A 14,987-nucleotide genomic window follows, 5' to 3' on the forward strand; every position below is an offset into this window, starting at 1 on the left:
TGTAGAGTTGGTGACCTCTGGTCCTTTCTAGTCTTTGTTGCTTCTTGCAGGGTGGTTTAGTGGTCATGAACTCCTTTAATGTTTGTTTGTCTGGGGAACTTTTAATCTCTCTTTCTATTTGAATGACAGCTTTGCTGGATAAACAATTCTTGGCTGCATATTTTTCTGATTCAGCACATTGACTATATCCTGTCACTCCTTTCTGGCCTGCCAAGTTTCTGTGGATAGGTCTGCTGCAACTGATCTTTCCTTGTAAGTTAAGGACTTTTTTCCCTTGCTGGTTTCATGATTCTTTCCTTGCCTGAATATTTTGTGAATTTGACCATGATATGTCTTGTTGATGGTTGGTTTTTGTTGAATCTAATGGGAGTCCTTTGTGCTTCCTGGATTTTGATGTTTGTGTCTTTCCCTAGGTTAGGAAAGTTTTCTGGTATGATTTGCTCACATAACCCTTCTACCCCTTTTTCTCTCTCTTCATCTTCTGGGACTCCTATGATTCTGATGTTGTTCCTTTTTAATGAGTCACCAATTTCTCTAATTCTTAAATCGCGTTCTTTTGCCATAGTCTCCCTCTTTTTTTTTCTGCTTCATTATTCTCCATAAGTTTGTCCTCTATATCGCTGATTCTCTGCTCTGCCTCACCATCCTTGCTGTTGTGTCATCCATTTGAGATTGAAGCTCAGTTATAGCATTTTTTACTTCATCCTGACTAGTTTTTATTTCTTTTATCTGCATAGAAAGGGATCCTAATCTATTTTTGACTCCAGTTAGTATTCTTATTATCGTGATTCTAAATTCTGGTTCAGACAGCTTGCTTGTATCTGTGTTGGTTATGTCCCTGGCTGTCATTTTTTCCTGCTCTTTCTTTTGAGGTGAATTCCTTCATTTCGTCATTTTGAAGGGAGAAAATGAATTAACAAGGTAAAAAAAAATAAAATTAAAATAATTAAAATAAACAAATTAAAAATTAAAAACAACACAGATACACACAAAAATTAAATAAATGATGCTTGATCCTAGGTGTGTTTTGATCTGGGTGTTGAAAGGGTCTTGTATATTAGAGAAAAAATGGGAAAGAAAAAAAAGGAAATTGTTTGAAAATTTGAAAAAATGAATACACTGAAATAAAATAAAATGAAATAATGTAAATAATAGAGTTTGAAAAAATTTACACAAAAGTAAAAAATATAGTAGAAAAAAATTAAAGAAAAATATTTTTAATAAAAATTAAAAATAAAAATCAATTTTTTGTCTTTCTATATTCACAAAAAAAAAAGAAATAAAAAGACAGGAAAAGAAATTGAATAGATGGACCAGCGAATGGACTGAAATATGATTGAAATTAGTTCATTTTCCCCTGGAAGTCAAACTATGAAGCAATTTATAGCACTAACCACTAAGCAGGTAGAGAGATTTGTGTTCCTGAAGAGTAAGGTTGGCCCAGTTGTGTGGGGCTTAGTGTAATGGCTCCATTCTCCACTAGATGGCGCTGTTTACCTTACTGGGGTGGATTGTTGTGGTGCTTTAAGTGTGTATGCACATGCGCAAGAGTGGTGAAAATGACGTCACCCAGCTACCCAGTCTCTAGTTTCGGAACTCTCTTCTCCCCGATCAGCAATTGTGTACCTATCCTTTGTCTTCAGCTTCCATCCACTCCCCGGTGTTAACTGCCCGTGACCAAGCCCCAGGCAGCACCTCCTTCCTGAGTTTTATCTCAGATGCAGCTGTTTTTCCTGACCCCTTATTTCTGAGGAACTGTGGGTTTAACCCGTTATGTCCCTCTTCGGGAGGGTCTCACTGAGCAATGGTTGGGTGCAGCTGGCACATTTGTGGGACTGTGCTACTGCTGATGCCCAAAGACTGCGGCTGGGTGCCAGCCCACCCCAGAAAAAGTTCATGCAATCATGTAGCAGCAGTGTTTCAGGAATTATGGAAAATCACAACACACATCTGATTCCAGGTTTCACCCCCCAACAATCTTGTTTTGGCACCAGCGAATGTGGTTGTTCTCTCAGGTCCATGGGGCCCTTTGTCTGGGGAGGGGGCACACAACCTCTACCAGATTTCTCCCAACAGGGGAACCACCTCTTCCCATGTGGCCTGAAGACCCCTGGACTTCACTCTGTTCCTGTGGATTCACTCTTCTCACCAGAGCACTGTCATGTATCAAGCTGCAGAGATTCAGACTCTGTGCCTCCTCTGTTTATAGAGTCTTAGTGGAATTTAAACCCTCTCCTTTCTCCCTTCTCCCTTTTTAGTTCAGTCCCTGTGGCTGTCTCCACTTTTCCACTTTCTCTCCAGCCGTTTTTTTTGGGGGGGTGCTTTTCCCATATTCTCCCTCCCCCCATCTCTGTCCTGTCTCTGCAAGCAAAAACAGTTCCCTGTCCTCTACAACTCTCTCCCCCAGTTCACCTCTCTGTGCAGTGTACCTGCTGAGTTCTGTGGTTCAGGTTGTGCAGATTGTTGTGTTAATCCTGAAATCAGTTTTCTAGGTGTGCAGGATGGTTTAGTGTTGATCTGGCTGTATTTTATGGATGTGAAACACACACAAAAAAAACTTCCTTGCTGTTCCTCCATCTTGACTCCTCCCCCTGTGAATAATTCTTTAAATGTATTGTTGGATCTGGTTGGCTAGTATCTTGTTGAGAATTTTTGCATCCATGTTCATCAGGGAAATTGGTCTGTAGTTCTCGTTTTTAGTGGGGTCTTTGTTTGGCTTTGGAATCAAGTAATGCTGGCCTCGTAGAATGAGTTTGGAAGTTTTCTTTCCATTTTTATTTTCTGAAACAGCTTGAAAAGAATAGCTGTTAGCTCTTCTTTAAATGTTTTGTAGTATTCCCCTGGAAAATCATCTGACCCTGGACTCTTGTTTGTTGGAAGATTTTTCGTTGCTGATTCCATTTCTTTACTGGTTATGGGTCTGTTCAAATTTTCTATTTCTTCCTGTTTCAGTTTTGGTAGTGTGTATGTTTCTAGGAATTTTTCCATGTCTTCCAGATTGCCCAATTTGTTGGTGTATGATTGCTCATAATATTCTCTTATTATTGTTTATATCTCTGTGTTGTTGGTTGTGATGTCTTCTCTTTCATTCATAATTTTATTTATTTGTGTCCTTCCTTTTACTTTTGGATTAGTCTGGCTGGGGGTGTATCAATTTTGTTAATTCTTCCAAAGAACCAGCTCCTGGTTTCATTGATATGGTGTATTTTTTTTGTTTTTGTTTTTTATTTCAATACCATTGATTTTTGCTCTAGTCTTTATCAATTCCCTTCTTCTGCTGATTTTTGGCTTTATTTGCTGTTCTTTTTCTAGCTCTTTTAGGTGTAAGGTTAGTTTGTATATTTGAGACCTTTCTTCCTTCTTTAGGAAGGCCTGGATTGCTATATACTTCCTTCTTATTATTATGACCACCTTTGCTGCCTCCCAGAGCTTTTGGGATGCCGTATATTCATTTTCATTGGCTTCCATGTACTTTTTAATTTCCTCTTTAATTTCTTGTTTAACCCATTCGTTCCTTAGTAGGATGTTCTTTAATCTCCAAGTATTCATTGTCTTTCCAATTTTTTTCGTGTGGTTTATTTTGAGTTTCATAGCGTTGTGGTTTGAAAATATGCAAGGTATGATCTTGATCTTTTTGTTCTTGTTGAGGGCTGATTTGTGATCCAGTATGTGATCTGTTCTGGAGAATGTTCCATGTATACTTGAAAAGAATGTGTATTCTGCTGCTTTTCAATGAAATGTTCTGAATAGATCTGTTAAGTCCATCTGGTCCACTGTGTCATTTGGAGCCATTTTTTTTCTTACTGATTTTCTGCTTAGATAATCTGTCCATTGCTTTTAGTGGATGTTGAAGTCCCCTCCTATTATTGTATTGTTATCAATGAGTTTCTTCATGTTTGTGATTAATCTGTATATGTATTTGGGTGCCTTCATGTTGGGGGCATAAATATTTGCAATTATTGATCTTCCTGGTGGAAAGACCCCTTAGTTATGATATAATGCCCTTCTTCATGTCTTGTTACAGTCTTTATTTTAAAATCTAGATTGTCTGGTATAAGTATGGCTACACCAGCTTTCTTTTGACGACCATTAACATGATAAATTGTTCTCTCTCCCCTTTCTTTTTCTTTCTTTCTTTCTTTCTTTCTTTCTTTCTTTCTTTCTTTCTTTCTTTCTTTCTTTCTTATGTTTATTTTTGGGAGAGACAGAGCATGAGCACAGAAGGGGCAGAGAGAGAGAGAGAGAGAGAGAGAATTCAAAGCAGGCTCCAAGCTCTGAGCTGTCAGCTTGTCAGCTCAAAGCCTGATGTGGGGCTTGAACTCACAGTTGTGAGATCATGACCTGGGCTGAAGTCAGATGGCTAACCAACTGAGCCACCCAGGTGTCCCTCTATCCCCTTACTTTCAATCTGCATGTGTCTTTAGGTCTAAAGTGAGTCTTGTAAGCAACATATAGATTGGTTTTGCATTTTTATATATTCTGATACCCTGTGTCTTTTGATTGGAACATTTTGTCTGTTGACATTTAGCGTGAGTACTGAAAGATATGAATTAATGTCATTGTGTTGCCTGTTGAATTGGTGTTTCTGATGTTCTCTGGTCCTTTCTACTCATTGTTGCTTTTGGTGTTTTTTGTTTTGTTTTGTCTTTTCTCCACTCAAAGGGTTCCCCTTCAAATTCCTTGCAGGGCTGGTTAAGTGGTCACAAACTCCATTAGTTTTTATTTGTGAAACTCATTATCTATTCTATTTTAAATGACAGGCTTGTTGGATAAAGAATTCTTGTCTTCATATTTTTCTGATTCAGCAGGTTGAATATATCCTGCCATTCTTTTCTGGCCTGCCAAGTTTCTGTGGATAGGTCTGCTGCGAACCTGATCCATTTTCCCTTACAGGTTAAAGACATTTTTTCCCTTGCTGCTTTCATAATTCTTTCCTTGTCTGTGTATTTTGTGAATTTGACTATGATATGCCTTGCTGATGGTTGGTTTTTGTTGAATCTAATGGGAGTTCTCTGTGCTCCATGAATTTTGATGTCTGTCCTTCCCCAGTTTAGGAAAGTTTTCTGGTATAATTTGCTCACATCAGTCTTTTGCCCCTTTATATCTTCATCTCTTATGATTTGGATGTTACTCCTTTTGAATAAGTCACTGAGTTCTCTCAAAGTATTGTTATCTTTTGCCTTTGTTCCCCCCTCCCCTTTTTTCCTGCTCGTTATTCTCCATAATTTTATCTTTAAATCGCTGATTTACTGTTCTGCTTCATCTTTCTGGCTGTCGTGGCATATATTTCAGATTGCATCTCGATTATAGCATTTTTAACTTCATCCTGACTAGACTTTATTTCTTTATCTCCACAGAAAGGGATTCTATGCTCTTTTCCTTTTCAGCTAGTATTCTTATTATTGTGGTTCTAACTTCTAGTTTAGACATCTTGCTTATATCTGTATTGATTAATCCCCTGGCTGTTATTTTTTCCTGTTGTTTCTTGGGGTGAATTCCTTCATTTTGTCATTTTGGAGGAAGAAAAAAATAATAAAGTAAAAAATAAGAATTAAAAACAAAACAAAAAAGCAAATAAAGGAATCTAACTTCTAGGTGTGTTTTGGTCTGCTTGTTGAAAGAAGCTTGATACACTAGAGAAAAAAGGGAAAGAATAGAAAAAAGGTAAAATTTTTTTAAAAAATTCAAAAAATTTTATGTAATAAAATAGAATAAAACGAAATAAGGAAAATGAAATAGAATAAAAAAATTAAAAAATTAAAAAATAAGTAAAAAGTAAAAGTAAATTTTTCTCTTTCTGTATCCAAGAATGAGAAAGAAAAGGAAGAAAGGAAAACAATTTAAGCACAAAAGAAGGAATGAAAAAAAATTAGCAAACAGAATGAGTCCCGAATAAAGTTACATCCTAGAACTGAAATTATGAGGCACTCTAAAGTCTTGTACAGTAAGCAGGTGGAGTGACTTATGCTGGTCTTCAAAGGGGATGTGCTTGGAGAGTGCAGTTGGGGTGGGGCTTGGTGTAATGGCTCTGTTCTCCACTAGGTGGCTCTGCTTATTATCTTGGATCATGCATGGGAGAGGTGGAAATGACTTCATCCAGGTCCCTAGTCTCTGGCACAGGAATTTGACTCTCTCACTGATTGTCAATCAAGCACCCCTCCTTTGTCTTGGGCTTCTGTCTACTCCCCCCTCTACCCTGTCCATGTTCAAGCTGTCCACCTGCAAGGCAGCTCCTCCCTCCAGAGTTTTATCTCAGATGGGGTTGTGTTTCAGAACCCTTCGCCTTGTAGACCCCTGTGGCTTGGACCCACACCGACTCTCTGGGGGCGGGTCTTGCTGAGCAATGGCAGGTGCTGGCTTACTCCAGAAAACATTCGTGGATTGGGCAGTGGGAGAGGTTCAGAGATTATGGCAAACCACAACACACAGTGCCAGGCTTCACTGCACTCTGCTATCTTTGTCCCAGTACCAGCAAACATGGCTGCTCTCCAGGGTCGCCTGGGACCTTTTTCTGTAGGGAGGCCTTAGGGCCTCTACCAAATGTACTCCAAACAGGGGAACCACTTCTCCCCATGTGGCACATGGACCTCTCAGACCCCACTGCCTGGTCCTGGGGATTCACCCTTCTTCCTCACCAGAGCACCTCGAGGCACTGAACTCCAAAACTTCAGACTCTGTGCTACACTGTTTATAGCATACTTGTGATATTGAAACCCTCTCTTTCTTCCCATCAGTGGTTTTGGGGAACAGATTTCTTGTTCATTCCCTGTGTTTTCACTCTTTCTTTATCTTTCTCTCCAGCTACTTTTGGGGGGAGTGCTTTTCTTTCATGATTGTGGTGTGCCACACTCTCTACCTTTACCTTTCTCAGTCCTCTCTCCACAGAAATAGCTCCCTCAAATGTTAGTATTCTTATTACAAAGGACAGTGTTCTTAGGTTTAGACACACTAACAACTCTGGTGTCAGCAGAAAATGACAATATGTGCTTTATTTTGACAATTCTAAATCTTTGAGACAAGAGTTGCTATTATTGCCTCCTCCCCACTCTTTGATTGTCCTAAATCAGTAAATCTGTTTCATCCTATGTATTGGGCCCTTTTCATAATTGTTGGGAAAGTAATAATTTCTTTTTTATGCTTATTTAGTTATTTTGAGAGAGAGAGCTCCCACACACAAGTGAGGAAGGAGCAGTGAGAGAGAGAGAGAGAGAGAGAGAGAGAGAGAGAGAGAGAGATTGAGAGAGAATATATCCCAATTGGGCTCCTCACTGTTAGCATAGAGCCCGATGCAGGACTTGATCTCATGAACCATGAGATCATGACCTGAGCTGAAATAAAGTCAGATGTGTAACCGCCTGAGCCTCAGAGGCAGCCCAAGGAAAATTAATAATTTCTGGGAAAGAGAGTAATTCTCTTTAAATTTAAAATTTTCTATCTGTTCTGTATATTCTTTCTGTTCTGTATATTCTGTAGTTAACATTCATTGGAATATTGTATGTGAGAAAGAAGAGGACATTTACCTTTTTTTATGGGAAGTTACTCTTTATAATCCTGAGATTCAAGTGGATATTATCTTATGTCTCTCAAAACTACATACATGGAGGCAGCTAATAGCAAGCTGTTTTTTTTAAATTAATTAATTAAGTTTTAAATTTACATCCAAGTTAGCATATAGTGCAATAATGATTTCAGGATTAGATTCCTTAATACCCCTTACCCATTTAGTCCATCTCCCCTACCACAACCTCTCAAGCTACCTTCTGTTTGTTTTCTATCTTTAAGAGTCCCAAGTTTTGTCCTCCTCCCTGTTTTTATATTATTTTTGCTTCCCTTCCTTTATGTTCATCTGTTTTGAATCTTAAATTCCTTATATGAGTGAAGTCATATGATATTTGTCTTTTTCTAATTTCGCTTAGCATAATAACCTCTAGTTCTGTTCATATAGTTGCAAATGCTGAGATCTTATATTGAGAAGAAACTCTCCCCTTCATTTTGGTTATAGGGGAGAAGTCACATGAATTCAACCCCCACCCCCATCTAAATCCCACCTTACAGTTTCCTACTTTTGGCATCTTGCAGGATAATTTTATGTCATGGCATTTCCCCTCATAAATGCCGGACTTCTGGGCCTTCAGTTTTATTGATTACTTGAAAATGGAAGGCAAGGAGTTTAGATGACTGCAACATGTGTCCCAACCAGGAGCTCTATGTGCACAGCACTGGTTCCACCCATGAGAAGGACTCAGTTTTCTTATAGTATCTCTCAGTAAACCAGAAGTCCATGATTGCTTTTGATTCTTCAAAACCACTACACAGTTCTTATTGACTCCTAGGGCTATTTGTTAGACATGGTAACCTGATTCTTACTTCCTCAATTGATTCAACTTTCCCAGTAAGGCCAAATTTAATAATACTAGGAACCCCTATTTTCTTGTGGTCAGACCAGTATTAGGCTATTTTTGTAAGGTTTATCCTATTAAAATTTTTTTTTGAGAAAGGAGAGTGTGACAGGGTAAAGGCAGAGATAGAGGGAGACAGAGAATCCAAAGCAGGCTCCAGGCTCCAAGCTGTCAACAGAGAGCCCAATGAGGGATTTGAACTCATGAACTGAGAGATCATGACCTGAGCTGAAGTTGGATGCTTAACCGACTGAGCCATCCAGGTGCCCCATCCTATTTTTTTTTTTTTAAAGGCACTGATAGAACATTTATTGCAGTCTGAGTAACTGTTTTACAAGTATGAAAAGTTTAAGCAGGTGGAGTGACCTGTGCTGGTTTTCTAGGGGATATGCTTAGAGGGCACAGTTGGACGGGTTTGGTGTAACGGCTCTGTCCTCCACTAGGCAGCGCTGCTTAGCTTATTGGGGTAGATCATTGTGGTGCACAGGCACGTGTGTGGGAGAGGTGGAAATGGCTTCACACAGCTCCCTAGTCTCTGGCATGGGAACTTCATGATCTCACTGACCTGCGATCAAGCATCCCTTACAAGTACGAAAAGTTTAGTCTTTTTATCAGCCCCTTGGGTTAGTGAAAATTTTTATGCCCAGTTTTTCAGATGAGAAAACTGAGGCACGGAGAGGTTCAATAAGTTGATTAAGGTTACACAGCTACTGGTGGTGGGGTTTGAATCCAGATTTTTAAGTACCATACTATGCTGCATCATAGTGTGATCTTGTAGTTCTTCAACAAGATCATTTTCTTCTTTTTCTCATCTTCCAAGGTACTATAAACCCAAATAGAATTTTAAAGGAATAATTTAACATATTTAAAGGAATAATTTGTATAATATTTTTTATACTCTTGAGTAGATAGCAACTTTTGTTGCATTTTTGTTATTTAGAAAACTTTAATATGCATGTGTTTTCTTGTTGGTTTAATCCCTCAATTAATGTATCTTACATAAAACATGACAGCATCTTTCTGAACCCCCAGTATATTAGTTTGTTAAGGCTACTATAACAGCCTGAGCAGATCCTATTGGCTCAATCTTCTTTACTCTGACTTTTCCCTTGGAGTGATTCTTCTTTCATTTCATTCTGTCTCTGTTCCTTTCAGTCCAGGGTAGCAACATTTTTGCTGGTATAAAAATCTCAAAAACTGTGTTGGCTCTCTGTGCAGTTCATGGCTGCCCAAGCCATCAGACAGAAAGGTCCTCCACACTTCTTTCCCGGGTAACGACATCTTTAGTCCAGGCTTCTTCTGAGATGGTTGAGTTGATCTGTAATTCACATGCTGAATCTCCTTATCAGATGTTTGTCCTAACAAACCATTGGCCTGGTCTCCAGAGCACACTTAGGTGGATAGGCTGACATGTTTGTTTTTGCTTGGCAGTTCCTTCATCATTTTGTTTCTTCCCTCTTCAATCTTACAATAAACAGCAAAAAAACAAGATCCACCTTTCATGCTTTCCTTGGAAACATCCTCAGCTACATATTCAAGCTCATCACTTACAAGCTTTACCTGCCACCCAACAGAAGAACACATTTCTGCCACTGCATAACAGAGATCAAGAGATCGCCTTTCCTCCAGCGTCCAATACTGTGTTCCTCGTTTCTTTTTCTTTTCTTTTTTTCACATTTATTTATTTTTGAGATACAGAGCACAAGTGGGGGAGGCGCAGAGAGAGGAGACATCAAATCCGAAGCAGGCTCCAGGCTCTGAGCTGTCAGCACAGAGCCCGACCCAGGGCTTGAACCCACAAACCATGAGATCATTACCTGAGTCGAAGTCGGATGCTCAACTGACTGAGCCACCCAGGTGTCCCTGTGTTCTTCGTTTCTATCTGATACCTTGCCGAAAGCAACTTTAACAAAGTTTATATGTCTAGCAACGTTCTGTTCATGACTATATATGTATTGTTTATGTTGACAAAGTTTCTTTACCATTTTCTTCTCCAAAGCCACTTCCACATTTTTTTTCGGCATTTGTTCAGCAGTAATGCTTGCCAGTACCAAAACTTTGTTATTACTTTTCTAAGGCTGTATTGTTTCTGAGGACTGCTGTAACAAAGCACCATAAACTGGATGGCTTAAAACAACAAAAATGGGTTGTCTCACAGTTATGGATGTTGGAAGTCCAAAATCAAGGTGCCAGAAGGTCTGTCCTCCCCCTGAGATCCTTCCTTGCCTCTTCCTTGTGGTGGAAGTTAATCCTTGGTGGTCTTTGCCTTGTAGATATATTACTCCAGTCTGTGCCTTCATCTTCACATGGCCTTCTTGCCTGTGTGCTGTGTCTCTTCTCATAGTGATACCAGTCCTATTGGATTAAAGGCCTATCCTACTCCAGTATGATCTTAAGTCATTACTTCTGCCATAACCCTGTTTCCAAATGGGATCACATTCTGATATACTTGGGGTGAGCACTTCAGCATACTATTTGAGGGGGTCACAATTCAACCTTTAACACCCTCATAATCATAACAACCATATCAAGTTGCTACTAGGCTTTTCTTATTTTAAGGCATTCTTTCCTTAGTTCCTTCCTAATTAGCATTTAATTTTTATAAATAGACTGAAAAGCAGAATCATTTCACACATTTTTTCCTACCTTCAAAGCCTTCCTTGTCAGACATTTGCACATGAAAGTATTTTTTTTCATAATTAATTAGCCATCCTGTGTGTCATGAAGAAAATATGTTAAAGGAATACCTCAGTTTGGGTGTGTTAAGTATTTTATCATTTATTGTGGTTATGTGAAAATTCCAATTTTAAGATTCAAACAACTAAATTAATATTTTCTGTCTTAGAAAGTTGTTGAATTTTAAAGTGTTTTCATCTTTAAGTTAGATTGTTGTTTTTAGTATAAATACTAACATGAATTTGACTTTTTGGGAGATAGGAACAAATAGTCATGACTCTGTAATAAGTCTTAGGGTACTGAAATATGGAAGAATTCAATGCATACAAGCTTCTGACAATTCTCTCTAAATTTGGACTTTGCATTTTTAGTGTGTGTGTGTGTGTGTGTGTGTGTGTGTGTGTGTGTATTTATATTTATATAATTTATATTTATAAAATATAAATTATATAAATTATATTTATATAATTTATATAATTATAAATATAATATATTAATATATATAATATAATATAATATTATATTATATTATTATAATATATAATATATATAATATAATATAAATATAATATAATCATATAAATTATATTTATATAATTTATATTTTATAAGTATAAATTATATAAATTATATATTTATATATTTATGCTTATATATTTAAACATATGTATTTAAATATTTATTTTTAAGAGAGAGAGAGTGCGAGACATTTCATGAGCAGGGGAGGGGCAGAGAGAGAGGGAGACACAGAATCCAAAGCAGGCTCCAGGCTCCGAGCTGTCAGTACAGAGCCCGATGCGGGGCTTGAACTCACAAACTGTGAGATCATGACCTGAGCCGAAGTCAGATGCTTAACTGACTGAGCCATCCAGGTGCCCCAATATGTGTATATTCTTAAAAGAAGCAACAAGAATAGCTATTCTTATTAGTACTTTGACTTGATATCACAAATAGTTTGTTTGAAAAGTATTATCTATTACTGATTATTGCTCTTTGTACCAATATGTAATGTGCAAGTTTCTTTATTTCTAAATGGGACTGCTAATGTTATTCTTTCCTACTAATAAAGGTATGTATTAAGTTCTCTTAAATAATCTCATTTAATTTTCATTGGGGTTTAGATGAGTGTTACTATTTGTCACTAGTAACAAGAATAGATTTCTCTGTCCTGCTGAATTTTACTATTTTTGACTGTGACATTATTCCTTGCATACTTTTGGGTATTTTTTTTGCCTGTTTATTTCTAAATATTTAAATTTGGAAATAACACTTACCTGTTGTCTTTGGAGTGAGTTGAGCAATCAACTGAGGGGTAGATCTTTTTGCATGTTTGCAAAATCTAGGACTTCTGGGAGAGGGGTATGGGAAATTAAAATGAATTTAAACAGAATTCTCCTTCCCTAACGTAACTGAATAGTGTCTATATTGTTTACTCTCTTATTTTTCTTCATGAAGCAAGTATTAGTAACATTTGAAGAAAATAAGAAAGTTTCTGCTGATGAGTCTGAACTTCTATTTCTACCTTTAGTGAAAATACTGCATTTTAAACCAAAATATCCTAAAATTTCTCAGGATTTCCATTTTCCATATTTCTAACCCAAGATAATTATAGCAAAATGTTGTAGAACTTTCTCTATTCCTAACTAATAATATAAAACAGAGTTGTAGTTAAACATTACTGCATTCAGAGGAATAATTGGTACAACTTACAGTGTTTAGGATGAGTTTTTTTTTTTTTTTGTGGGGGGGAGTGCAGATAGCAGAATAGTGAGCAGGAAGGCATTGTGGTAGGAACAGAGGTACTGAGTGAAGGAAACGTCTGGTGCATTTGGGATCTCTTCAATTCCTTGTGTTGAAGAGGAGTATTTATGTTGATTTGCAATGGGAGAGAAACTTGGAAATCTCCCTGGCAGAGTCAAATCTTGCATCCCTTGAATGCCAGACTTATGAGTCTAGACTTTATTCTAACGGTAGAGGAAGTTAGATTACAGTTGAACTCAGAAATGAAAGATTACAAGATATGTGAGGGGGATTAAAGTGGTAGCTGTAAGAATGAATTGGTGCTAGGAGCTACTGCAGGCAGAGAAATGAATTAGTTTTGTTTGCTAGGGTGATTGTCTGCAAGTAAAGATGGAAGGAGTCTGGATAAGGACTTTACTCAGGAGACATTTAAAAGGAAGGTCTAATAGCAGGTGATGACAGGGTGATGACAGTAGAGGAGAAGGGAGGGATTAGGAAATGCTGACTGTGAATGTAGGAGAATGGAAGAATCATGGTATCATTGATTACAGAATATTTGTTTACAGCTGAAGAAGTTATTTTAGGCAGGTTGACTGTAGGGTGTTTCCTGAACTTTCAAAGCATTGTATCTGTCAAGATTTGGACTCTAGGGGTGGCTAGTACAGGCTGGAAAATTAAGGCTTTGAAGTTAATTTGGATGGAGATGATGATTTTATCACCAAAATATTGAGAGACTTATTGTTTCAAGGCTGTTGAATCAACCAGGCTCTTGCCATGTTTGCCAGGGATTGCCAGGGCCTGTTAGTTACATCTTTGAGACTACTTCTGTACCACCATTTGAATGATATCTGCCATGTTACATGGCATCTTGGCCTAGACACAGTTTAACCTTTTGAAGTCTTTATAAGAAACTTGTTTTATAAGATAGAACTTCTGACTATGTATTCACAATAATCAACGTTCTGGTAATTTTAAAATAATATTTTCTTTGAATTTCTGCCCTTAACACTATCGTTCTGTTGCAGGCATGCTTTCAAAAGTGTGCTCATTCCTTTTAGTTGTTCTTGATACACAGTTCCTGATGAATTCTGTACTGCATTCTCTCATCTTATTTTTTCATTTGTAAATGTGAATGTAGAGGTTGTCACCTCCATTCAGAAAAAAATTGAATTTATCATTCACTGAATGTTAAAAAATGTAAAACATTACCCTCAAGTATGTAGTGAGTATTCATGTATGGTACAAAGTATGACTCAGTGTGACTTTATGTAGCCAGTAAAATGTTTAAAGCATTCCATCCCTGTTGTGTTTCAGTGCACCTGCAGGAAAGACATGGTGAAAATTTCAATGGATATTTTTGTGAGGAAATTTCAGCCAGACAGATATCAGCTTTGGAAGCAAGGAAAGGATATATACACCATTGACCATACAAGGCCTACTCCAGAATCCACACCTGAAGTAAAAGCATGGCTGCAGAGGAGGAGGAAAGTAAGAAAAGCATCCAGGAGGTAATGATTTCTTCCCACCCCATTCCACTTATACCTACTCAATAAAAATGGGTCATTGAATGTGATGTTCTCAGAAACTATTTGCTTTTTCCTGTTTATTCATCATAAATTTACTTAATATCTTACTGAAAATTTGAGGGAAAGTATAATTCGTAAGCTGTGTAATAAGTAGAATATAGGAAGTGGGGGGTATAATGTGTTTGTGAATATTCCTGACATGCTATATATGGCATATAGAACAGTCCTGGATGGCCAGGGCCATTTCTTTTTGGTGGGCATCTTGCTATTTTAAAATCCATTGAATAGGGTGTGTGTTACGTTGCTCAGGTCCTCAGGCAACTTTTATTTTCAGGCTCTTATATTTTCTTGGTTTATGTTAAACTTTTGTTCTCCAATATTACTCATTGTTTTTCTTTCAGATTGTAAAAGTAATATTTGGGCATTGGGGAATATTTGTAAAATAAGAAAAAGAATAGTGAAGGAATCCCAAATCACCCAATAACATCATAATCCAGAGATAACAAGTTTTAACATTTGGTAGATATCCTTTACATATGTGTTTGTTATATAATATTACATACTTTTCCAATATTGGGGCCATGCTCTGTTAACCCTTTGATTACCAGTTTTGTGTGGTTTTTTTTCATATAATTAAATGATTTGG

General features: G+C 37.5%; 1 protein-coding gene across 17 annotated transcripts in view; it reads left to right on the forward strand.

Annotated features, from left to right (window-relative positions):
* The window catches only part of KDM4C (lysine demethylase 4C), a 437,058-nt gene that overhangs the window by 222,208 nt on the left and 199,863 nt on the right, over window positions 1–14,987 (forward strand). For all 17 annotated transcript variants that reach the window (XM_053907888.1, XM_053907903.1, XM_053907887.1 and 14 more), the window contains one exon: window positions 14,130–14,323. In XM_053907888.1, coding sequence (XP_053763863.1) covers window positions 14,130–14,323 — 194 coding nt within the window. The remainder of the gene's footprint in view (window positions 1–14,129; window positions 14,324–14,987) is intronic.

This window comes from Panthera pardus, unplaced genomic scaffold, assembly GCF_024362965.1.
Source record: "Panthera pardus isolate Hobbes unplaced genomic scaffold, ASM2436296v1 HiC_scaffold_20, whole genome shotgun sequence".
Taxonomy (NCBI): domain Eukaryota; kingdom Metazoa; phylum Chordata; class Mammalia; order Carnivora; family Felidae; genus Panthera; species Panthera pardus.